We start from the raw sequence: 27404 nt of genomic DNA, 5'->3' as shown, positions 1-27404 counted from the left end.
TGAAATCCATATTGGTGATAGTGGTCGAGCCAGCTGCAGTTCTCAATTATCGTCGATAATTGAGAGCTTATCCAACAGGAATAGCGACTGCATTCCCGGTATTCGCCTCGGCCTCGGCTTCAACCTCGGCATCGGCATCGGCTCTGACAGTGGCACTAGCTACGGAAACCACATACCAACTTCAAATTCAACACTAACGTCAACGTCGTTTGCACTGGGCGGCGTGGAAGCACCCAACAATTTTACAACAGCATTTTTGCCAACATCGGCATATAAAACTTATCCGGCTATAAATTCTGCTTATTGGCTGCCATCACCAAATTCATCACCGTATTCGGTGCCAGGTATGTTGCTGTGTTTATGGGATTGGTTGTTGTTGTCATGATAGTTGAAGCGGTGATTGGAGCAGCAACAACACCTAGCTACATAGAGCAGCCATACCGTCTGTCAATGTGTCAGTCTTTCAAGCGTAACGCTGTCGAATACAAATTGAAGGGCTATTTTTTTCATGGCGTCCTCTTTGTATTTGGTCGTGGTCGGTTGAACGGCTGCAGTGGTGTTAAACGGGGTTGGTACGTGTCGCCTGCATTGTTGATAATTTGCATTTCGTAGCAGAGAGTCCGATATGTAGTCGATGGCAGTAATGGCTAGTGAAATGATACCAATAGTTTAATTATTGATGTTGGCTATTTCTGTCATTTAAAATGTCAATTGCAGACATTTAATGAGGTCAATTGCTTTAATCCCAAGCCCGTTGAAAATGTTCAGAAAATTCACTACTACCAAACTTTTGCTAAGTGAAAGACGTGGAGGATATATGTAATATGTAGTTTAACACTAACGAAAAATGTAGAGTATAATAATAATTGGAATCAAATAAGCTCATGGACAATGGGAGTTATAGATTGCAACATCACGGAACGAGGCTATGCAATTTAATTATGGTGGATATAAATCAGGTTGGTCTCAATACGTGTACCAAGTTCGTGCGAGAATTAAAAAGTCAAAACACATGGATTTAAGCAAAAGTGCGCGTGGAACCGACAATTTTTTAAAATAGATAAATATACAGATAGATAGATAGATAGATCGATGGATAGATAGAAGAATTAATTATATTGATTTATAAAAAATAGTAAATTACAAAAAATATATTACATTTAAAAGGAACCTGCAGCATTGACATATTAAGTCCTTTGCTATTATTCATATAATATAAACTGCCTACATCGTAAAGCACCAACAACAAAGCTAATAAGGTTTCTCCAATTTGGATCATCGATACCGTTCAGAATTTGTACAATTTCAGATTCGAGTAGAAAGTGTTTCCCAAATGCTGCGTGTCGATAACATGTTAATTGGAACATCTTCCTAGAAAGTGCTGGATTGTTTCAATTTCATTTAAGTTACAGATGGAGCAGTTTGTCTTATACAGCCCGTTTAGCATAATGCACCCACTCCTCGCTTTAAAATTCAATAAAATTCTGTACCTATGCAAATCGGCTCTAAAATAATAATGTCTTATATTATGATCTGACAGTTTATATATCCTGTCAGTACTGTTCATTGCACGTTGCCACATTTTTTCTTTGTTAGCTGTTTTAATGCTGTTCAGTATTATTTCACATTTGTCATTCCAATTTCTTGTGTCATTTTCCATGTGATCCCATCTTAGGTTATAAGCATTTCCTACTTTGTTGAGTTCTCTAACCCAAAAAATTTTCGTTTTAAAACCGCTTGCGACAGCATATGAGACAGTCTTTCATTCTTGGATTGGAATAATGTCTTATGTATATATTTCAAGTGTAGTGATAGAGTATAAATGTGTCCTTGTTCTAATCCTGCCGTTATGTAATTTTAAAATCTTCTTTATAAAATGCAAATGGAATTTATCCACATCTGAGCTGCATAACTTGGAATAGCTCGACAGACAGACTGGAATTTGTACAACAGTTATGTAAGCAAAATTAAAATACCCTTGGACATAAGTGCGCACGGGTATGAAAATCTTAGAAGACGAAAGGGCATCATTCTTCATTTGGTTGGTTGGTTTAAGGGTGACCCCGCATCGGAGTGCCACAAGACCGCAATTTGGGTCCGTTGTGTTGCCCTAGAGCTCATTATGTTATATGATTTCCCCACCTAACCGAGATTTTTATTGTAGATTTTGGTCAAAGATATTAATTCGTTTCGAGAATTTGATGAGAGATTCGATTTTCAGGTTCGAGAGTACTGAAAGATTGTCAATTATTGGAGAGCCTAGAAGAGCGAGTCGACTTCTGGCTAGACCGGGACAACTGCACAGCAAGTGCCTGCTCGATACTTCCTCATCTTCGCCCTCGCAGTATCTGCACAGGTCGTTTTGAGGAACCCCGAGCCGACGTGCGTGCGTGTCCAAAGTCAGTGGCCGGTGATAAGAGATATTATATGCCCTAGTTCGTGTTTCGAAAGACTTATAAGGGTTTTTTTCTGTTTCAGATTGTAGGATGGCCAGATTTGTCTGGTCATAACGCAAGTAGTTTCCACTCGCCACCTCCGATCAGCAGCATTTTACATGTTGAGAGCGGAATGTGGATTGTGGGTAAGTTACTAACATTTCATTGCGCAGCTCCAGCTCTTGCGAGCTCATCAGCTTTGCAGTTACCTTCGAATCCACTGTGACTCGGTATCCAGATAACTTGGACAGAATTCTGAACACTTATTTCGTTAAGAGATAAGATACAGGATCGAACCACATCTGAGTGGGTATAAGAGGAGCTGAGTGCTCAAACGGCCGCTTGACTGTTGGTGAAAAAGCGTATATCCTCTAGTGATATTCTATTTTCTAAGAGAGTTTTCGCAGCATACCAGATAGCGCTTCTTCATTTATTGACTAATATTTTTCACAGACTGAATTTTGCCTAAGGAGAAATATTTAATAAAAATATTTAAAAAAGTTGTATTCGTTGTTCGTTGACTTGTGTCGTGTATTTTGTTTTGTAAATTTATTAACACACCAATTGATTTGTGTTATTCTACATTTGAAGTGCTTATTCGGCTTTAGACGTAGGAATAATAGTAAGTATAGAATTAAGTGTATTTTATCTAAATTTATTCTAAAATATTACAATTGTAGTGGGTATTTAAAAGCACACAAAAAAGAGCGGGAAGCTAATAAAAATCATAGAAAAACAAATTAATTAATTTTTATAATTTATAAGCTTCATTCAATGATTGCAATTCTCTCAACAGCATTGGTTATCAAATATTCAAATATTCTAGACTTCTCACTTTCTCGTGGCTTACTACTTTTTTTCTCCTGTTTTACAACAAAGAAGAGCAAAGGGGTATACACTTAGAAAAGTTTGCTAAGGTCACGTATAACCACTTTAACGAATTCGATGCGAAAACCTATTGCACATTCTGATCTTTTCATGGCAAAGGACATCATACGCTCTATTTGAGTAACTATTGTTTACTGCTACGTATGTACATACATGCAAGTAATATAAGCATCTCAGAAAATTTATTCAATGTTGGCTCCACCCCAATTTAAAATACTGCTGGCCACCTTGGTTGCAAACGTTGGTAGCAAACGTAGCTAGCATTATTCACGTGTAGTTCATTTGCTTGTCTGCCTACTGACCCGTACAAAAGCGTTTAAATAGGTTAATAAATCGATATGACATTTGGGAATTATTTATTTTCTGAGTCTCCTTCACTCAACAATACATATGTATTATTATGCCTCTTTTGTGTGCATTTAAGAACTCAATTGCAAAAACCGATAAACATACATATGAATAGAATAAAAATGAAGGATATGAATAGGACCCTAACGCATATTTAAATTCGTTTTGATGTCATAAATTTCCATGTTGAAGCAATAAAAAGGACAATTTTAGTTGGGATCATAAACACACGCTTACAAAAGTCTTGATAAAGTAGCACACATAAATTTTTTAATGCATATGTGAATTCCCATCTGTGCGTACTTAGTCCCTGCCGGGAATTGTATCGGCGATTACTAATAGTGTTTTCTTTTCTCCAAAAAATGTCATCTCATATAACCAAACATGTATACTTGGTGTTATAAGTCTATGATCCTTGTAGTTGAAAAAGTAGCACGGAAAAAGCTTTGAAGCCTTTAAAAAATTTTTTTATTTTAACTATGTATCGACATTAAACGTATCAAATGAAATATATAACTCATTTTAGATGCCATCGCTTAATACATAAATAATAGTTTTATTTAAAACGCAAAAATGAGAAGCCCCAAAAGTCTACGCTTATTTATAAAAAACTTAAAATATTTTAAAAACTTTCCACAATGATGCGTTTTTAGTAGCTTGTTGGGTACCCACGGCATTTAAACACTTCTTTAAGTATATCAGACCTAGACTTCACCTATTTGGTGGTCTCTTTGACATCAATTCTTTCCCACATAACATCTTTCAACGCCACTTTTCTCCTAATTTGGTTCTTTTGGCTTAAATCTGGCGATTGTGGAGGTGTTGACAATAGCTTGGAGGCATTACGAGTATAAAGAAACAATAACTTTACTATATGAGCCATACGAGTTGATTTTTGTGTTTTTTCAAAAATTTTTTATTTATTCATTAATATATATATATTTTGTCCCCTTCAAAGTAATACCACAACGTTTTTTCCAATCTTCGAAGCACTTCAAAAAATCATTTTTTTTATCTTGTTCAGCTCCTCCTTCGATGCCGTCTTTATCTCATCAATCGTAGCGTAGCGTCGTCCTTTCATGGACCTATTCAGTTTCGGGAACAAGTGTGTTGTTTTTGGTCAAAAAGTCGCGCACAAGCAACGATGTGTGAGCAGGGGCGTTATCGTGATGCAAGTGAAGTGTTGTTGAAGTGCTCGGGCGTCCGGCACGATTTTCGTCGTTCACATCTTCTCGGCCTTCTAAGAACATTTTGTACTACCGATAAACGTTACTTTGGTCCAAAGTAGCTTTTCCGTAGGACACAGTCAACAGTCGGAATGCATCCGCGCACTTAAGTTCGTTTTTCACACAAAATTTCATACAGGTTCTTTGATCCATCTTTTTGAATAGGCAAAAATCGAAGACGAGCCGAAAAACGTGCAAGCAAAGCAACTGCCAACAATTAACTGAACATTCAAAATGGCCGAACTCGTCGGCATGAGTGAGAGACATGAGTACCAACATGTCACCACAAAAAAATCGAAATTCGAATATACGTAACCTGCGAAAGTTCACAATTCGCGATACTTTTTGAACAAACCTCGTATACCGGGGGACGTTGTCTGGTTGAAAGTAATATTCATTTGATAACTGTGACATCTCAGCGCCTTGCTTTAAATTTTGTTTTAAAATATTCATCGTTGGATCCACCACTCACCACCACCATTCTTTATTCAGCGCTGTACCAGATTTTCTCAGCACAATTTTTCTTCCTTTGATACCAAAAATGCGAAACTGGACTTTCTTCCGAAAAAACCTTTTCCAAAATTCCTGAGGCTTTTACTCATTTCCGAAATCAATTTATTAGGGAAATATACATATTCTACCTAGCAAATCCGTATTCTGACTTTTGGAGCATTAATTCGTATATACCATATTTTTGAAACTTATTCCTTACTTCATCTTTCATTGTTGAAAAGTGTACTTTGCATCTTTCTTGAGAAGCTTATTCCGTTTTTCCCTTTTTTTAATTTTTATTTATTCCCTGCCTTTGCTGACTTCGTAATCATTGTTAATCCGCACCTGTGAATCTAGGTTTCCAACTGCTTGGTGACGGTTTTTGGCTCTATCTCAAGTATGGCTTGCTCGTCGCTGAATCGTTAATGTATTGTTCGCATATCTTCGGCTCTTTGCGGCAACTCAGAAAAAAGTCGGATGGCGTTCAGTCGAAGCTCCGAGGTGGCCATTTGAGACTGCCGAGACGGATGTTGATGCGATTTCCGAAGTTGGAGCGCAAATGTTCGATTTTGTCATGGGATGTGTATATACTGAATTTCCGGCCACAAAAAAGCCGTTTTTTGGGCTTCTATAGCACTCATCATGGACCCTATGCTGTTTCCAACAGCAATCAGAGAAGATGATTAGTAGTTCCTTTTAATAAAAGCACTGTTAGGGGTAGACAATTTGACTTTGTTTGAATAATGAAATTAGTTTGGAATATTTACCGATATTGTTCAAGCACAAAGCGATTCATTTCGTTCTGCGGAGATAGGATATTGCTTTTTTTCAAGATTTCTATCGGGACAAATAAAATCTGATTAAAAACTATTATCTGGACCACCGCATACTTATATATCCACACATATGGATATCAGAATATTTTATTAATAAGCTTCAAAGCGTCAGGGAGTACAGGTAGTCAGTTAAAATCAAGTAAAGCAGTCGGTAGTTCAACCAGGGGACAAGTAGTTGAAAAATATTGAAATTAAAGTGAACTTAAAGTTGACTGCATTCCCTACAGAGGTTTTTCCTCTCAGCTCAGTTATGTACATACAACAATATGTATGTAGGTATGTACGCATTAGTTGTGTACCGTAATAATCACGAGCATTCTTTATTTCAAACTTTTTAAATTTTTGTCTGTAAAAAAGTTCGGTTTCAGCCTCCCCATGTAAATATGTATATCAGCACACCACATACATACATACATATTTACATATATACGTATGAACCTCAATAAGGGAGAATGGCTGAGCACGGAAGCGGCTCGGAATTCAAACACATTTAAGGCAGTTTCACTCAGAATGGTTGAATCGGGGTCAACCTGCTTAAGGTCCGGCACTGGCCCATGACAAGTGGTCGGTCGGTTTATGCAATAAAAGACAAAATACTCAGCAAGCATTCAGGTTTATGAATTATCTTTAATGAAAGAAATCTAACTAATTATTAATTCCAGAGTATCTAGAGTTGTACTAGTCACATAATAAACTATAAGAGGTGTATGCAAACAAATACTTTTATATTACTATCATATGAAGAGGGATATTTTAATAGTTAAGGGAGCACTCAAGAGGATTAGGTGACGGAGGTAAGTATCTGTTTTTTTGTTCTTTATGAACTGGCTCGTTAAGTGCTGATACAAAGGCTACCTAGCTCACTGACTGGTGTAATGCTAATGCAGGAGTTGACTAGTACATTTAATGGTGTCGTAGGACAACACAATTTTAAAAATACGAATTGGCAGCACTGAAAGAAGATAGCAAATGGGACTGGAAGGTTTGACTACAGGGTTTTTTCTCCAATACTAAATACTGTTGAAAGAGCAATATCTACATAATAGAGAACTAGAATTCTATACCACACCACCAACTCATCCCTTTCCTTTCGCTTTATCTCTTTTTTGTTCATTCAGCAATTCTTGTTTTATTGTATTCAAAGTTATACTACGGACGTATTTTTTGTTTTGTTTTCTGTTTTTCTTTTTAAGCGGCTGTGAATTTTCTGGTTTGGAGAGATTATGAATATTGGAGTTTTCGTATGTGTTTGTGTTAGTAGCAATAAATTCCCAGCAGAGAATGCAATAGTACGGAGCAGGCGCGATCTAGTGCATTTTGAACCATGCTTTGTTCGCATTCTTCCCCTTCTTCACAGGAATAACTGCTATATTTTATGTGGCGATGGCTTAGTAGCTGTTGATATGTAGTCGGTACGCTCTGTGTGCTCTTTGCAATATTAATTCCGAACTGTAACATACTCTCTTTTTAATTCTTCTATATTGTACCGATGGGGAAGAATTCCAAACTTATGGAAGAGCTCCAAACTTATGTTTTACTAGTTTAAGCATCTGCTCCAGGGCTTGCAGAGCAGGCAAAAAGTTTGACTGCAAATTGAAGAAATTTGCGCGAATTGTGACAAAAAACAGTGGATATAGCGGATGCAGCATACGAGTAATAATAAAATGGTATTGGCTACATTTGTAAATACATAGTATGGTGGCCTATTTTGAGATGTGGCTATATTCTTTAAACTTCTTTTTAAATGTATTCACAGTAGATCTAACTGATTAACTGACGCTTACCTGGATTAAAACATTTTGGGGAAAATACTAAAGTAGGTTTGAGTTTATCTATTCCGAAAAGATATTTTGTGGCAAGAAAAATTAAGCGTAACTGAATTCGAAAAATGTATAGTTTTCGTGAACGCGTTATAGGATCATTTCCTTGCCTAATTCGCACTGAAGTTCTTTATATAAAAAGAATAATAAGAATGTTGAGCTCTTGTTGAAAGAAGAACCTTGATAGCAGTCAGTAGTTGACGGCTATCAGTATAACCATTTCTTAAGCTTTCGAAGGATTTCAGGTTATTTAAAAAAAATGAGAATTTATAAGGGGAATCCCTCCTTAAAGAGATTAGAAAATTTTAGGGAAATAAGGGTAATTATAGAACACTCTCGATTCTATTAATGTGTGTGATTTTATGACGGGGTCTGTAAATAAATGCGGTATATTCAAACATGGAACAAACGGAATGTGTGTACAACAATTTCAAAGTATCGGATGTTCTTTATAAGAGCTTGAGGACCCAAAATAATAATACAATACAAAATTGAAGTATTGTCTGCCATGGCTACGAGTTGCATGGTCCATTAGATCAGTCGAATTCTTGACTTATTTTTCTAATACATGTGAATAATAATCTAATGAGCCCAATCAGCAAAAATACTTCTTTAACACTTCGCTCTATAAATTTCGAAACCAGAGTAAGGTTTTAGTTTGATCGACAAGCTAAAGGCAGTACTGGGATACTGTAAGACTTGCTTTTCGATCATTTTTCTCACCCCTTTAGAAAACAGAAATTTTCCATGAAAAGGCTGTAGTGACTACAAAATAAAAAATATTATTAGTTTTAATAAACCGACATTTTATTCACCAAAGAAAAAACTATGTTTCTCCTCGATAAAACCACTTTCTGGGTATACTAAAACGATGGAGTGAAATACCTACGAATACATGAAATTTGTTTGCCGATAGTTTGGTCAAATATGTAGCTGTTCCCAGCTTTCAGTGTGCTTTTATTAGCAGAGAAATTCATTCGCTTTAAAGTGGAATATCTGATGGTAGCAAAACTTACGGATGCAGTCAAAAAGTCATTGGATGCGCGTACATAGAAACTAAGAAACTTAGTATTATAACAAAAACAGTGTACGAATGTTTGTTAGTGTGGTTTCTATGTACTACAAGCAAATGTGCATATGTATGTGAGCAGCAGTTCGTATGATATGCATAGAGACACATAACTGGGACACTACGAACTTTGCAGTTAAAAGTGGAATCATTTGCATATCAACACTGCCACCACCGACACCTCGACCGCTTGACTGCTGCCCACACCTGTACCGCACAGTTAAGGCAATCTATTCGCCGTGTCACTGCTGACATAAAATGTGAAGCATTGGGCTCTGAACGACCAGCCAGCGATTTTACGAAATGTTACAGGTACCTACTTCCAACACTTGGCTGCGTAGCCACAGAACGCGATACCACTGCTAGAATAGCCGAAAGCAAGGTGACTTACCAACAATACCGCCAGTAATGCTTCGCAGTATCTAAAAAGTAGAGCACAGTCGATTTGCGTGTCGGTCAATAATTTGGTGGGTTGGTTGTTGGGGGAGGCAATCTAAGCTTAAATAGCACCACGGTAGCTTGGGACTTTAAACACGATTTCATATGAGGGTTCACAAGTACATATGTGTTACAAGTACATATGTATGCGTGTGTTAATGCATGCTAATGTAGGAATTGTACATAGAAAAGTATGCATAGATGTTTATACTATGTTTCATGGGCATACAAATGCTTATTCACCATTCTTGGGACATGGGTATAGTTAAGCCACTTTTGTATGTATCTGTTTATTTTCAGTTGCGAAAATTGTTTGTTGACTCTTCTAAGTGCATCTGTAAATTATGGATATAAGTGAAAGTTTGTTAAAATAGCGGTCACTGTTTGTACCGTAACTGGATGATACAATTTTTCTGCTACTATTTGCAGTAAAATGAAAATGTAAATGTGTAGGTATCTATTTTGCACAAAGCAAACTTATAAGGGAAACTAGGCTAAGCCATTTGTGTAAACTTTTTATCATAGGATAGCCCCTATAGTAAAATAATACCATATTGAAAAAAAAATTATATGTTTCTCTCAAGCTATCTATATCCCGTATATCAGTGTGAGCAAATTTCTCGACCTTTCTGGCTTCATATCCGTAAGAGATAATCATACAGTTAAACCCTTCACGCACGGTGCCTCGTGGTGTTAGCTTAGTGGCACTAAGTTCCGCTCTGTTTAAACCACGTGGTGTCCACGTCGTATCATTCAATTTGAGCAAAACGGATTGGTTCCTATCGATTTTTATTGCCTGCCGTTGACGGTGATGATCATTGCATTTTAAGGTTTCGCCTTTTCCCTAACTCCGACCTCTGTAGCTTTAGTTTGCCCTGCGGTACCGCCGTTTAAGCATTGCATCGCAGGGCCAAGCTGGCCAGTATGGCTCTTCGTATACATATGTTTCCTCTGTTTACCCTTCATTACTTGTTTGTCTTCTTTGTTTACTGCGTTCCCGTTCTTTTTTCCGCAGTTCCTGTAACGCATTTGCGGAACATTCTCTCATCTTGGCCCACACCAACTTCGATTGCAGCATGTGAATTACATTGTTGAAACATTTATATAGCAAAATTAGAGGACGTAGCACAAAACATGGTTTAATATATAGTGTCTGAAAATTGTTTAGTAGAAACAAATCTGAGAGCAAATAATAAGTTTTGGAATTCGGACACCGTTTTGTATTTTCCATTTTTAATTTAAAAGGTCCAACAATACATTTATCATAAGTGATTTAAAAAGCTTGCAGACCAAATTCATTTCTGAAAAAATTAATTAGGGCATAATGAATAAAGTTATTTTAGGTTATATTCATAATTTAAAAAAAGTGGATATTCTTGAGTTTTAAAGAAAAAAAAGGGTTTGAAATTCACTGAGATTGGATATTTAGTTGGTGTATTTTTTCACTGTGTGCCACCGCCAGCTTAAAATCCACACTAAGCAATGGATTTTTGCGGATGCATTGCTACTTGGTAAATCGGATATAAAATTAAGCATAAGATTCCGAAACGAAATTCACCTACTTGAAGCCTGTGAAAGGCTGAGTTTATGTGCACAGAAAGCGGTGATACTCTGAGCCTTGGACGTGCGGGTATTGGGTGATCCGTTCCCGAACTGGTCGTCTAGAATTTGTTCCACAAATGTTGGTTAGTCGACCTTGAAGGGTAACTGCATCTAACGAACACTCATTTTAGTTAGAAAGCTTTATCATTTGCAAGATTTGCTCAATTGTGATTTGGTTTTAGTGGCTGTATAGTAACCAATATAATAGTTTGAGGAAGAATAAATTCATTATTTTTGTGTAAATAGCTAAAAATTGTTTTGTGGTCCATCTGTAGCTCTTGGGCGATGCTTCGACTACTAACATGCCGGCCAATTTCGCTTATTTCTGCGATATTATCGATATTATCGGCATTTTCTTTAACATCAAAAATGCCTTAACGGAATCGACGAAATGAAAATTGCACGAATTAGCTGTTACAGTATCGGCACTTAAACATCATTCACAATTTCAGCGCCATATTCGTAGCTTGCATTTGTGCCTTTTTCAAAGAAAAACTGTAAAATATATCAACTTTGCTGTCATTGCTGAATGGAACTAACAAAAACAGCAAAATAATGGTTTTCAGTGTGAAATGTCACCTTGACAAGAGTATAAACTTTAAATTGCTTGATCTATGCATTACAAGGTATTGGGAAACCCTTTACACCAGGAATGATATTAGCACTAAAAATGAAGAGGACCATTGAATATTGTAATTTAATTTCATAATAATTGTAATTTTAATTAATGTGTGTTAAATATGTTGAAGTGACAAAAGTATAAATACCCGATAAAAAGAACTAATTAAAAAAATAATTAGTTTAGAAAAAGTAAGCTAGCAAAGTTTTCAGTAGCCACAATGTCCATACTTTCCGGCTGCAATTTGACCCAATCAGTGTGCCATGGATTTCGCACAATTGAGACAGTCCTCTTGGTACTGTAGGTGCAATAGCACCGTATTTTTCCACCGACTTGAGTAGGTCAGAACGCTTTAGTATAATAATATAATAGTCTTTTACTGGGTGCCCACCATAGATACACCATTCCTGTTCTCCTATTCACAACACCGAGTTCCAAAATAAATAGCTTAGGTATTAAATACTTGTATTTTGGTCCTGTTTACTTTATTAAGTCTGGTAGCTTGGAACACGTTGGTGTAAATTATTTCGACTCAATCTGTTACGGACTAGGCCGGCCGGTGGAATTTTCTTATCTTCATTACCTTCACATTTAAAAGCATCCGCCTTTACGAGTGTGGTGTGGTTGCTTTTGACTTTTTGAAGACGACAATGGTATTACATGTATGTAGTAATAAAATTTTCCACTGTGTATGTTGCAAGCATGCATTTCATACAAAAATTAACTTTATCTTCACCACCAATTGCAGAACTATTATACATTTTGTGCATAATGACTTTTAATGCGCGTTTTTTATAGGAACACAAAACGCAAACTTTCCTTTTTTACTGTTTTACGCTTTTGTTGATTGAGAATCATTACTGGGTGGTGGCTGCCTTGACATTGGCCTTCATCATTATTTGACGCTAGTACTCTTACATATGTGATTTTAGATTTAATGTGCGGCGGGAAGGTACGAATCTCCAGTCTGATTTTCAGCCAGTGTGCAGTTCCGAAAAATTAACTCGTTTCAGAAGAGAAATCGTCCTTCATACACACACGTCGGTATATTTACCTTTCTGGATAAATTTAATCCACCGGTTCGATTTTTCATTTTCTTGTCATTCATTTCCCTTAAATTAGATCGGCATGACTCCCCAGTTATAAAGCTGCTAGACTGACATACAATAATCTATAGTAACGCCATATACCTTGTGCACTGTCACAAATCCCTTACAAACTTAAAGCATACTTCGCGGGTTTATTTAGGATATAAATCTTGAAATCGCATTTCAATCGGAATTCCACTATCCGCTCATTTATGTTAACATTTGTTCCAGAAACAAAATTTTGGCGGCAAAGACTCTGAGCATTTTCCATCCATTCTTTTTGGAGTAATAGCTACATATACAAGTATTTTTATTGATGTATCGCAATGCACAGCATTAGACTCCGTCGGAGAAAAGTCTTATTTTTGGTTAATGCGTTGCCTAGGTTCAAATCTCTGTGCATGATACACCAAATGATAGAAAAAAATGTTTCTAATAGCGGACGCCCCTCGGCAGGCAATGACAAACCTCCGAATGTACTTCTGCTATGAAAAAGCTCCTCAGCCAAAGTCGGCTTGAAACTGTAGATCCCTCTATTTGTGGAAAAACATCGAGACGGACAACACAAATAGGAGCAGGAGCACAAACAAACACCCAAAACAGGGTGTAAGCGCCAATTATATAATAATATATCGATACCTACATATGTAAGTACTTACACTAAGTAAGTAAGAGTTGTATATAGCCTTTGTGGCATTATTCAAATAAAGAGGCTGTGAAAGTTACGCTAATGCGTGCGGTCTTATACGCACGCAACCGTAACTAAGTTCACTGAAAAATCTTTGGGTTTTAGCTTTGTGAGCTACACTATATCTTTGTGATATAATAGTACCTTCTTTGTGCATACTGGCCTGAGGTTTCAGTTTCCACTGCTTTAAAGTAAATTAAACAAAAAATTGTTTGTATGTAAACACCTTAACCGACGGTATCATGTTATTGACACTGAAAATTTCAAGTTCATTTCCGTGCTGTGTTACTGAGCTTAACACAAAAGCATATACTTAAGTTCGTGTGTACTATTTCTACAATAATGATTTCAATAATGAAAATCAAGAGATGCACTTTTCACGCAAGAATTATGTTACCAGTATTCAAAGTGACCGCACTGAGGCTAATGGTAGCATGTTGCCGATACAATAACGTAAATTTGGTAAATATTGTTGTATTACATTCAAATATTTAAGTTTTGTAACCTATTCATATAAAGAGTATTTCAAAAGTGACGTCTAGATGTCAGTAGTGAATAATTCTTAGACGGTACTTTTTTTATGTCAGCTTTGACATTTGTTAAGCAGGCAGTGGTATAATTTGACCATGTATACTTACACTGATTTTGAATGCAGAAATTGCGTGTTCAGCTGGTTTTTCGCAAAATCATCTTTAGTGATGCAGCTCATTTCACACTGGATCGATTTGCCAACAAACAAAATTGCCACATCTGGGGAGAAGAAAGGCCTCGAATAATTTTAGAAAAATCATAACATCCACTGCTTGTTGTGGGTCTGGGGCTGGTGGAATAGTTTACCCATTTTTTCCGAAGACGAAAATGAAAAAACTGTTGCTGTGAATTAAAGATTTTTTGTTGCTTGTAACGACAAGCCATACCACACGGAAAAACATTGCATTATTGCGATCTAAGTTTCCAGTCGATTGATTTCTGCCACTTCTGCCCACTTAGATCGTGCGATCTTACTGCACTAGACTAATTTTTGTGGAGTTTTTTGAAAAGTAAAGTCTATGTGAATAAACCAGATTGCTGAACTCAATGCGATAATGTGTGAGCGAGTCTTTGAAAATTTTAATTCCCGTAGGACAGCCTGTAGACGTGCTCATGGTGGACATTTAAATGATTTTTTTTCATATATAATTGTTAAGAGCGATATTTGAATAAAAATAGTGAGACCTGAAAGAATCTAAATGCTTGTATGTATGTTTTGTGTTGAAACAATATCTAGGCGTGTCTTTTGAAATACCTTTTATTGTTGTATTCTATTAAGTTTTTTCTTGTACGGCGTCGAAAAATCTTACTGAGAAAGGAATTTGCCTTTTTTATTGTGGATATTCCAGATATTGAATCGTTATCACATTCTATTGAATTCACATCGTTTTGGTTATACTTGCTTTATTTGTACTAGGTTTGTGATTGTGGGGCTGCCAAAGGCAGGTCGGCTTATGTATTTTTGCAATTCATCGGAGGTACGAATGACTAAAAAGCTGAGCTATTAGAGTTAAACGCGACTGTTAGTATAGGTATATGTAGTTGCAAATTTTCCTATCTGTCGGTTTGTGGAATATATAATAATTGTCGCCTTCACGTACGAAAATTTGTCTGTACGTTTGTCAGCGACCTCCTTGAACACATACTTGAGGATACGCCAGTTGAGAAGTGTTACATCGAAACGTAGTGTTAATTCGGTTTACAAAACATACTAGAGAGTCGCATGTGCCGGTATACTTCCAGCATTAAATACTATTTAAAATTTGATTTTAAAATTGTGTCGCTGTATTACTGCGAGATGGAAGGAAGTAACGTGATCCATGTTTATCTTTTGTTATATGGATATACCTATAGTCTAAAGCTGGTCCTTATGAAAGGTAGCCGGGGCAATCGCTCTCATCCAGAAAATTACAATTTTTCTCACTACCCAATTCGAAATCGCTGAAAGAGTAGACAAAAAGAAAATACGAAACGATCTCAATAAAAGCTTCATTTAAACCCAAGCTAGCTACAATAATTTGCATAAGTATGTTCCTCATTCTTTCTTACAAAAAAGTATGTGTACGCGCACAAAAGTATGTCATAACGACCACTTCATGGCTATTTTTATTCTTCTTTTGCAGAACGGAAGCTGTTCGTGGGAATGCTCAATAAGAAGCTGAACGAGAACGACGTACGCAAGTTATTCGAAGTTCACGGCGCCATCGAAGAGTGCACGGTGTTGCGTGATCAGAACGGACAAAGTAAAGGCTGTGCCTTTGTTACATTTGCCACTAAACACGCAGCGATATCAGCGATAAAAGTAGTAATGCCATCGTTCCAATGTTATTAAATTCAGCTCAATTTGTGAGCGAAATTACACGCAAATGAACCACCAATTATAGCAAAGTGCGATACTTGATAAACAGTTATATCGCATTGCTCCAGTGAAAATTCCTACCAACAAATAATAGAACTAATTTATTTCCCAATTTTTTCCACAGACTTTGAATCAAAATAAAACTATGGAAGGTTGTACTTCGCCACTTGTTGTGAAATTTGCTGATACACAAAAGGAAAAGGAACAGAAAAAGATTCAGCAAATTCAGGCGAATCTCTGGAATTTAGCATCGAACATAAATATACCATTGGGCCAGACTGCTACCACCGTTTCAACGCCGATACTGGCCAACCCGCCACAGCAAGCGAGCCCAGTTTTGGGAGCCGATGCTATTACACCGGCATCTCTGCAATTGCTGCAACAGCTGCAAGCGGTTGGGCTGCAACAACAACTGCTGCAAGGTACGTACCCGCAATGATGGTCTCCATTCATGGTCATTTTGCGGTTGAGATACTTGCGAAGGGTGGTTGTATTTTGACATACATATTGTTTCAATGCAGTCAATTGGTGAAAGATAAATGAGAAAATGTTTTTTGCAACAGGTTTGGGAGCCCAGACGAATACCGCGGATACAGCAGCAGCAACTGCGGCCGCCGCTGCTGCTGGCCTATTACCACCGATGACGGTACAAAACCTGGCCGCCATTGCGGCAATGACACAACCGTCGCTCACCAGCGCTGCCTCTAACCCAGGCAGCGCCCAACTGACAAACACAGCGGCACTCTTATGTAAGTTCGCCAGTCGCATGACTATTGCGGTTTTTCATATTATAACAAATAGGGAAGTGCTAAATTCGGTCCGACCGAACTTTATATACCCGCGCACATTTTATTACAATTTGGTTTGTTATAGTTGTAAATTGGCTGTTGAAATCCTACAAACTCAGAGACAACGTGAATTAAAGACTCTAACATCAGACAGACGGTTGAAAATTTAGATTTAACGTACAAAAAGTCGATATGGTTATTGTCCGACTTTAATAATATTAATATCGGATTTAAATGAAGTGGGGAGCAATGCGTGCAAGAAGTTCGTAGAAGTTTTTCTTTCATAGAATTTCTTTTTTTTTGGTTTACCACTTTTACTAAATGTTAGTAAATTTGTTTTATTTATGACATAGATATGACCGTTTCGGCCATTTTCAATACCAAACTACCTTGGGCAAAGAGTAACGTGCGTATCAAGTTTCATTGAAATCTTTTAGTTTTTATTTGCTACATACAACCGTTACTTGAACAAAATTTTAATGCTTTTGTGCAGAAGTGCGTGCGGGTATAAAAATTACATAATTGTTATTTGAACTGGATATGCTACACTACCTCTTTTATGCTTTGTGCCATTATTTTAATACTTTATGTACTATATATAACACATACGTATGCATACTTATTATATTTATTTATATATGCACATTTACTTGTACATACTATATGTGTGCACATTAGATTGGCTCTGAAAGTTAGAGATGAAGTTTAAACAGTTAATTTTTAAGAGATAATCAGTCCAACAAAGGTTTTTAATTTCAGTAAATATTTAAGTTCTAAAATAAACATTTCGAATGAGTCGGATGATAAAAACGAGTTTTTCATACATCCGTATTTTCAACTCGCTAATTTTTATTGCATTAACTTCTGATGACCGATTTGTAATGTGCAGGTACATGCTAAGTTTTTCTTCATTCGGCTGAGAACCAGTCTAATACCGGAAAGCTTGTAAGCATTTGCGTGCATATATAACAGTATATACTTACACATACATACATAGACACCCATTGTTTTTCGCCGTTGCTATGTACCTGAGTGAAATTCCCTGAATGTAATTGACAGGAGGACGGCAATCGATTATAAGAGCCGGACAGTGACACATGTCAGTGTTAATCTGTAATAAAAATTAACAACACGCAAGCAATATATCGATTACCATATCGCGCATCACCCAACCATCATTAAAACTTGTGTTGGCATTAAATTATGTGTATTTGTTCAACGGATGCTTATTTGTTCGTGCTGTGTGTGTTAGCAAATACATATGCACGTTTGCTCGCAATGGCGGAAAGACACGTGGTTTGTTGACAAGCTATTAGCTATTAGCATGCAAATGGATGCGCCGATAGATTTTATTAAATTTAAAGAAAATAAAATACTTATCGAACCTATTTGAATATCTTACTTTTGGTGGGATAGAAGCAAACTTCAGGAGCTTTCCATTCTAAATCTTCTCAAAATATCTTGTAGCACCAGATTCCTTACCTCATAGCAAACTCAAGCACACTAAGAACTGCTTTTATATGTAAATATAAACGGTTATATTTTGTTTGTGGTCCACATGGCAAACGATATATCTCTTCCCCTTTTCTTAAATATATTTTTACTGACGAGCAAGACACTAAGGAATTGTCTTTGGGAACTCCTCACTAAAACATCCAGTTCCACATGCATATTCGTGTATGCAAAACAGGGGAATGTACTTGTTAAGCAAAATAAAATAACTTCTTAAATAAAATATGATAAATTTCTTTTCAAGCTCAGCAATTCGATAAACAAATTATTACCTTCTATTCTAGGAGTTAAATCTCTATAGAAATAAAGTAGTATTGACACGTTTAGACGCTCTTATGCATGTTTTTCTTCCACATATACTGTAGGCAAAAAGTAAGGTGAATTTGGTTGTAAAATGAAAAATCTTTATTTATTCTTGTAAATCAATTTCATCCCCTTCAAAATAATCCCCATTCGATGAAATACACTTATATCAACGATTTTTCCAATTCCCGAAACACGCCAAATAGTCCATTTCCGGTATAGCCATCAGCACCTTCTTCGATTCAGCTTTTATCTCCTCAATCGACTCGAAACGCGTTCCCCGGAGTGGTCTCTTGAGTTTTGGGAATAGCCAGAAGTCACACGGAGCCAAATCAGGCGAATACGGTGGTTGCGGAACGATATGCGTGGATTTTTTGGCGAACTGGTTACGAAGAACGAGTGCAGTGTGAGACGGTGCATTATCGTGATGCAAAAACCAAGAGTTGTTGGCCCATAATTCTGGTCCTTTTAGACGAATTGCTTCACGTAAACCACGAATAACGCTCAAATAATATTCCTTATTAACAGTTTGGCCAGGTGGAAGGAATTCAAAGTGCACCACACCACGAAAATCGAAAAAAACTGTCATCATGACCTTTATTTTTGAATGGCTTTGACGTGCTCTTTTCGGTCTGGCCTCGCCTTTAGCACGATATTCGCTTGATTGGTCGGTTGTTTCAGGGTCGTAAGCATAAATCCAAGTCTCATCTCCCGTAATGATGCATTTGAGCTTGTCCTGATAGTCTGAAAGCATTGTTTTACACACATCAACGCGACGACTTTTTTCCAAGAAATTGAGAGTTTTTGGTACCAAACGAGATTTGACTTTTCGTAGGCCCTAATGGTCTTTCAAAATGGTTTTCACAGATCCTTCTGATATTTCGATCATATCAGTAAGGTCTTTAACAGTCAACCGACGATTTTTGAGCACTAACTCCTTCACTTTATTGACGTGTTAGTCATCTGTTGACGTCGATGGTCGTCCGGAGCGCTCCAAGTCATCAATACGTTCTCGACCCTCTTTGAAGTCTTTGTACCACTTATAAACATTTTTCTGCGACATGGTCGAATCACCAAATGCCTTCTGCAACATGCTAAACGTTTCCGCAGCCGAAATTTCATTCCGCAAACAAAATTTGATGGCACTTCTCTGCTCAATCAAATCAGACATTGTAAAAATCGAAAAATGCACTCTTGGTCGTTTGGTAAACACAAGCGTAAATATATTACTAATGACATTCACATGAAAGTTGGCCCAGATGTTATTAACAGTACTGCCAACTCATAAATAAAATAATTAGAGCGAAATTTTAATCCCTCGAAGTTTGACAAATAAATTCACCTTGCTTTTTGCCCATATTTGCGAAGCTTCGGCAGTACCTACTTGGTCTTATAATTGTGTTTGAGGTCGTCCCTGCTTCTGTGCTCCATTCACGGATGCCGAATAGAAAGTTTCACTATGGCATTATAAATAGTTCTTACGCGTGAAATAGCCATGTTATTGAAGTCATTGAATTTTTGTGAGTTTTACAAAGTCCATGTTCGTGCAGTTAATTATTATCACTTCTTTTTCGATAACTCTCGCTCATATGCATAGGGTTCATGATTACGGAATATATGTAGAGAGGTATTTCTTGGTAAGATTTATTCTTCGCTTTATCTCAAGATTATAAACTTCCTGCTTTTTTTCTTCAATATCTTTCAACGATTTCAATATCTTCTACGTATTGTGTTTATCATTCTTTTGTTGTGCATGAGGTGCGATTAGTACAACGAGATTGGCAGTATATATACAGTACCTGGCCATTGAATTATAACCGATGATAAAAATTCCATATTTGTGGATTTGAGAACGAATAAAAAGCAAACGGTTTTCAAGCATTTAAAAAAGTTTACATATTTGTTTTTATTAAAAGCTTCTTAAGATTTTTGCATTAAAAATATTTATTTTAAACGAATATTTCGTGACTCCTTCCCTTGCTGTTAAGACGGCCGCAATTCGTTGAGGCATACTGGCTACGCACTGTGTTATATTATCTTCCTCTTAAGATTTTGGTCATTATACCACACATCTTCGATGTTTTCCTTAAGCTGTTGTATTTTCCTGCAGTCATACTGCCGATTTGAGGTATGCCTAACAACTTTCGATAGGGTTATGGTCCGGTGAATTGCCAGGCCATGGCGAAACCATTATTTCCATTGAATTCAGACAATTCATGCTCATTTTGAATAAAGGTGTATTAGTCGCTCGGACGCTTCAGGGTTTCTAAATATGTACATACTGGATAGAGCGCATTGTTCCCTCAACAAAATGTAGCGGACCTGGTCCCACTGAGTTTATACATCCCCAAACCATAACACTGGGGGGGTGTTTGACCCTTGGAAGCACACAATCTTCAGAATATCTCCGGCTTTTCTGCGAACAACATTTTCTGTTTTTGTGACCGCTTCCTACCGGCAATCATCGCTGAAGATGATCTGTAAGAAGAAAAACAAAACCACAAACCATGTGAATATTCACATCTTCTTACTACTATTTGACAAGGGAAAAAAGGTTTTTTTATAAACTTTACTTTTTTTTAAACTTACTTTTTTTCAACATTCCGCGTCGAAGTCTTTGTGAAGTTGTGCCCAAAAATTGCCGCCGATTTCGCATACACGGTGTCAGTTTTGGCTTTTTTGCTGGTCGTCTGCAAAACAGTCCATTTTCGTATAAGCGTCGTCGTAACGTTCTTTCCGAAATATTTACTCCAGATTCCTGAACCACTCTTAAAATCATCCGACTTCAAGCATTTCTGTTCCAGAGAACTGTTTGGTTGATTTTGCGATCCTGCCTGGTTGAGGTGACGCGTTCTTGGCGACAATTTTGGCGATTGTTTGAAGTTACCGCTAAAACGTTGTTGGTATTTTTCCACTTTTTGGTAACATTTACCACAGACGCTTTAGATACTCGAACGGTTCTTGCTATGTCTGCATAGCTCAGGTTCTTGGCTTTCAAAATACCTACAATTTGTTGCTTTTGTCGGGATGTCAAATCCAACTTTCGGCCCATTTTCAAAAAAAAAAAAACTGGTTAAATTGAAAAAAAGATAGTTCACGTGAAAAATTCAAAAGATATGTATATTTTGTAGTTACTGTATTCATATTTTAGATGTATGAATATTCACTATTCAATTCATTCACTTTTCAGACGATCTCAATTAGTGCTTTTCACACAAGATCGAATTAATCCGCATTAGCTCTTGCACACTTAACTTTTCACTTATAAGCAAAAAAACATCTAAGAACGGGTTAAAAACCTCTTAATACCCTTTTCTATTTGGAAAAGCCCAACTTAGATTGAAAATGTTACCTGATATTTGAAGTTTTCAGAAAAAATGCTATCGGTCATAATTCAATGGCCAGGTACTGTATTTAATCACCTTTGATATGTTCTGCCCCCTTTCTCTATTCGTACAATAATCCATGCAAGTATTTTATATTATTTTTCAAAATAGTACTGCAAGTTTTCTTCTATGACCTTTTTAGGACACTTGGCGTTTTTTTCTTTCACTGCTTCAACAGACTAAAATAAGGTGCCTTTTAATACAGATTCCATCTTAAGACGGATAGCAGTTGCATGGCGCAGCAAGTTCTCTGAATAAGCTGAAGGTTCTAAAGCTGGGATGACCTTTTGATAAGCAATGCGTAATAAACCAAAGCAATGTAATTATAAGTAGAGTAAACTATGCAGCGAAGCACATCATTATAAATTAATAAAATTATTGTCTCCATTGCTTCTCTTGGTTTAGTTCGAATTAATTTCCTATTTGTACACTATCACCAGCCTTCTGTTTGCGTAGTAAATAATTTCTGCAAATATTTCTTCTTTTAAGCTAACTCAATAAATTAGTCGCAGTGCCCGCAAGTGATATTCAGCCTCCTCCAACTCTCACACCAAGTATTTGTTTAACGTCACCACTACCGCTGGCAAATTAATGTAGCAACATGCCGCAAAATAATAGCCTACCGAAGAGACTACGAAAGCGCTCTTCCTTCGATGGTTACACCTCAACGCACAAACATTAAAAAAATTAACAATATACATATGTATGTACGAAAGTTGTAGCCAGAACGTTGTGTGCTGAAACTCAAATATTTTTGCTCTTCCATGGCAATATTTCCTTTGTATGTGTGTGTACGAGTGTTTCTGACCTTTTATTTTTGCTTTGCTTTGTATCCTTTAAGTTTCTCGTGGGCTGCCTTAAACAGCAATTGTATGTGAAAGAGATTGTGCGCCCGTATGTTTGTATGTATGTTACAAATTGGTAGCAGCTGCGACCATCGTCTCATACCTTACTATTTCGGAACGTCATCGTCGGTTAACCGTCAGCTTGTTAGGGTTCAAAATGATCTTATTTCCTTCTTCCGGCTTCCAATTTACCGGAAATATCCTAGTGGCCATAGTGCAGTGTTTTACTCAATTTTTTACTTTACTAATTTTCCACGGCATTGTGGGAATTACTAACGAGTGGTGAACACTTGATTAACCACCATCTTTGATGAAAGTGTGTTTGTGGTGAACACACGACACACTCGCTGGTGTACATAAGTATGACTAGGCAACGCTAAAAGGTGTATAGACGCTATCGATTTCAAAGCTAATCTTGTTGTCTATCATTAGTGTCATTCAAGTCTACGATTATTTGGAAATTAGTTCGTTAGAAAGTTTCACATCTTTGTTTTTGTTGTCAGTAACAAGGATAAGTGCTCTAAGCATTTACTTTAGCAAATAAACGATTTGGCAAACTTTCGCACACAATTTGTTGAAAGAATCGATACGTAATCGAACATCCGAAATGGTATAAGAAGCAAAGTTTTAAAATAATTATATTTACGCTTAATTATACCAATATTCTGTTACTCATAGTCGATTAATTTATTATTTATTTATTTTTATAAAAACCATTAATTCACCTTTCAGTGTTTGATTACGTGACTTCATGTCTACATAAAAAAATGCATATAATATTATTAAGGTAAAAAAAGTTATCATAAAGATAAAAAATATTTCAGCCTCAAATCATCGAGTACCGATCTGAAGCAACCCGTGAATGCTTTCCTTTGAATTTTTAAGTGTTGAAGAAGCTATGTAAAACAAAACACTAGTGATGCCACAGCACCGTATTCCCCCGTTACTTTTTCTTGTTCCCGAAACGGAAGAGGCCCTTGAAAGGACGACGCTACGCTACGATTGATGAGATAAAGACGGCATATAGGGAGTAGCTGAACAAGATAAAACAAAAAAATGATTTTTTGAAGTGCTTCGAAGATTGGAAAAAACGTTGGCACAACTGCGTAATATCTCATGGGAATTACTTTGAAGGGGACAAAATAGATATTAATGAATAAATAAATAATTTTTGAAAAATCACAAAATTCGCGATACTTTTTGAAAACACCTCGTATCTCTCGTCTCAGACCAGGGAATCGACCACCAAGATCGTATGATACCACATCCTTGGACTTTTATTTGTGGGGATATATAAAGGCTTAATGCTTTATGTATAAACCAGCTACCATTGAGGCATTGGAAGCCAGTATTACTAAAGTTATTCTGGAGATACCGACCGCAGTCCTCCAGCGATTCATTAGGAGTTTACGGATGGCCAAATTACAATGCGGGAAAGGGATTATCTTTAAAAATAAATACCATGAATGGTTCTGCACAAAAGTAATAAAGATTGCCCATTCAATTTGAATTTTCGTTGTTTTATTTCAATTTTAAATGCGATACCTCCAAATTCATCACCCGTCATATTATAATATAAGTAACACTAGATTAATTCTGTGAGCAAAAAATCAAAAAGTAAAAAATAGCGATTTAGTGAGAGCTTAAATTACTAAATACAATTAAGAACAAAAACAAAGAGTTTAAGATTCATAAAATTCCTTTTTGACCCCGAAAGTCAAGCGAAATATTGCTCGAGAGCTCGTTAAATTATCTAAGTGTGCGCGAAATATTTACAAGCACTACGTGTTAAGCAATTTGATGTGAGGTGTTACTTAGGGTTCCAGTAGAGATATGAAAATGAATATCGCGCAACAGAGATGAGCAATCAATAATTACAGTAAAAACAATATAGACCTTCTGCTTTCTAGACGTTTTAAATAAACTGGAATTACACTTTAAATATACGGGAATTATAGAAAGGGATAGAGTTTGAGAACTGTAGCGAACTGAGAACATATGACATTTGAGAAACACCTTCTGTACATTTCCAATTCTCTGAATGGCAAATTGGTAGGAAGTCCTCCAGATAAAAGTTGCATATTTTAATCTAAAGCTAACAAAGAAAGTGAACAGTAATTTTACAGATCAAGTGTCCGAGAACTTAAAGCTATTACGCCGTATAAAACCTGAGATAGAGTAAGAAATAGATGCAAAAAAATAAATTTGGCAGTTGAATGAAAAGTCAAAGATCAGACCCGGATCTTTAAAAACATTTCTTGATATTTAAAGAGGTATCAGAGATACTGCACCAACAAACGAGTTAATTAACATCTGATTGCAACATAAGAACATTCTCTATATTTCTAGTCGTATAAAATATTTTTAAATAATCACCATATGGAAGAAAATTAGCAGACGAAAAAGAGGTACTAATATCATTAATAAATAAAATGAAAAGTAGCAGGAATAAAATATTGCCTTTTGGCACCACCGAAGCGTTCGCCCTCAATCCTTACCAGACACATCGTGTTTGCTAATGCTTGAGCCGGATTTTTCGTTACACGTTATTCATTTTTACACAGCTTTATTATCAATAAATATGTAGGCCAAGCTACAACCGCCAAAGCCGAAAGCTATTGTCTCGAACAAAAGCACTTTATGCACACAGGCGGCCGCCTCTCATAAATATGTAGTTTTGTTAAAGAATACAAACACCTAGGTGGGGCAAAATTTATCACCCTATGGGAATATTTATAATTCTTGCAAATGGCGTCGTATGTCATATTTCACACTTGTGAGGCGCTTAGAAGTCAAGCTACAGTTTTTCATCCCTTCAAATCTTTTTTTATTTAGTAAAAAAGTTATTCAAAAACAGAATCAGATGATTAATTTTGCGCTACCTTGTATAACTCAGTTATTTCTAGAGTCGGCTTAGGCAGCGATTGCTTGTGAAATCTAATATTACTAGCTTTAACCCGCGGCCCCGCGCGCGTGGGAGTAGTTTTGAGGGATTTAGGATATGTATATAAAAGAATTACAAACAATAATTTCATAGAAAATCATTTTTTTATTAATAACACACACAATACCCGGCATCCGTTGCTATGCCTCGTTGAATAAAATCAAAGCAACCAATCAGAATAATATCAAGTAAAATTATTTTTATTAATTTTCTATCTCAAACCGTTTTTGAACTTGCATATGGGTCATAGTTGAACAGCTTATGCGGATTATATAGAGTGTGCTATAAACGAAAAACTACGATTTTTTAGATTAAATTTAAGCAAATGTTCGATTATTAGTGACGAATGAGAGTGGTGGCGCGGCCTGGGGGCTGTGGGAAGGGAGTTCCATCATAAAAATATGCCTATAACCTTCATTGGGTGAAAATATGAATGTATCAAAATTTTTACGTCATTTGGTGTTGTCGTTTCGTAGTGATGCGCGAACAACGTACAGACATTCACCTTTATAGTATAGATATTAAGAAAAATAATCTCACCCAATACAACAACAAATTTGAAAATTGTTGTGTGTTCATGGATGTTTTATGAGCCCTATTTTTGTATATACTCAAGTACTTTCAATTGATTTTAGTGCACGTTAATTTTGAAATCAAGAATTAAATTAAATAACTTACAAGATCTTTCAATTCATTTTCTTCTCGTCTTATTACATGCAACTTGCCATTCGCTTGCAGGTCTTTTAGGAAAAACCGCCAACTCAGGTGAGAACCGAAAGTGTTGTAGATATCTTTTAAGTTTTTCTTCCTAATTTGTCGTCAGTATGCTTATTATGTTCGTGTATTAATATAGTAAACTATGTATATTTGTATTGTACATATGTATGAGTGTTCTTTTTACAAGTGTTCAACTACACACAACTTCATTAAAAAGATGTACTTTATCATTACAATTGCACAATTTTAGATTTCATTGTCAGCGGTTGTAAAGAAAATCCATATGTTTAATGTCAGTGAAAAACAATTGCGCATTTAAATTATATTAACTCTCTTACTATGAAAAAAAAAAACCAAAAGGATGAAGCATAATAAAGGAAGGAGCAAACGACTTTCTTTCTGAACAAAATCACTCGAATAAGGTAGTAAAATTCTTGCCAAGTCATAAAATTAAACGAACCACAACAAAGGCGATAATGCAGACGAAAAATGAGTCAAATAAAAAAAAATGAGCAAAGGGGGAAATATGTAGTGTAACGAAGTTGCAACCAGAGTTGCCATTTTGATTTGAGCGCCTGATAAATAAGGCACTCCAGAAACAGATTTTGCTATTCAAAGATACATTGTATGCCTCATAAGCCATTTTCCAGTTTTTTCTTATTCTTACACTCTTTTAGATTTATGTACAGAATGAAGAAAACTCTGAATGTGACAATTTTCATTGAAACATTAGCATAGCTACGATAATTTCATCACGATGTCGTGGCAACACTGGCTGCAACATTTATAACCACCAGTAATATGCGCGTCATGGTGAACAATGAATATGAGTAGGTTGAACGTAAAATACATGTGGGCTAAAGGGCAAGCGCCCTAGCACTGTGCAGAAGAAAACAAAACTGTTAAAGAGTCGAAAGTTGGGGAAAAAGTGCAACAGAAATATAAAAAGGGCAAGCAACGAAAAAAAAGGA

The 27404-nt window shown here is 36.4% G+C and overlaps 1 protein-coding gene across 4 annotated transcripts in view; it reads left to right on the top strand.

Annotated features, from left to right (window-relative positions):
* Positions 1-27404, top strand: part of LOC129249464 (CUGBP Elav-like family member 2) — a 205847-nt gene that overhangs the window by 138318 nt on the left and 40125 nt on the right. For 2 of the 4 annotated variants that reach the window (XM_054889292.1, XM_054889294.1), the window contains 4 exons: positions 15703-15884; positions 16063-16360; positions 16502-16687; positions 26455-26481. In XM_054889292.1, the coding sequence (XP_054745267.1) occupies positions 15703-15884; positions 16063-16360; positions 16502-16687; positions 26455-26481 (693 nt within the window). The remainder of the gene's footprint in view (positions 1-15702; positions 15885-16062; positions 16361-16501; positions 16688-26454; positions 26482-27404) is intronic. The other 2 variants (XM_054889293.1, XM_054889295.1) reach the window with 1 other exon arrangement.

The sequence above is a fragment of the Anastrepha obliqua genome, chromosome 5 (genome assembly GCF_027943255.1).
Source record: "Anastrepha obliqua isolate idAnaObli1 chromosome 5, idAnaObli1_1.0, whole genome shotgun sequence".
Classification (NCBI taxonomy): Eukaryota; Metazoa; Arthropoda; class Insecta; order Diptera; family Tephritidae; genus Anastrepha; species Anastrepha obliqua.
The sequence above is the reverse complement of the archived record's forward strand: the minus strand, read 5'-3'. Positions and strand labels throughout refer to the sequence as shown.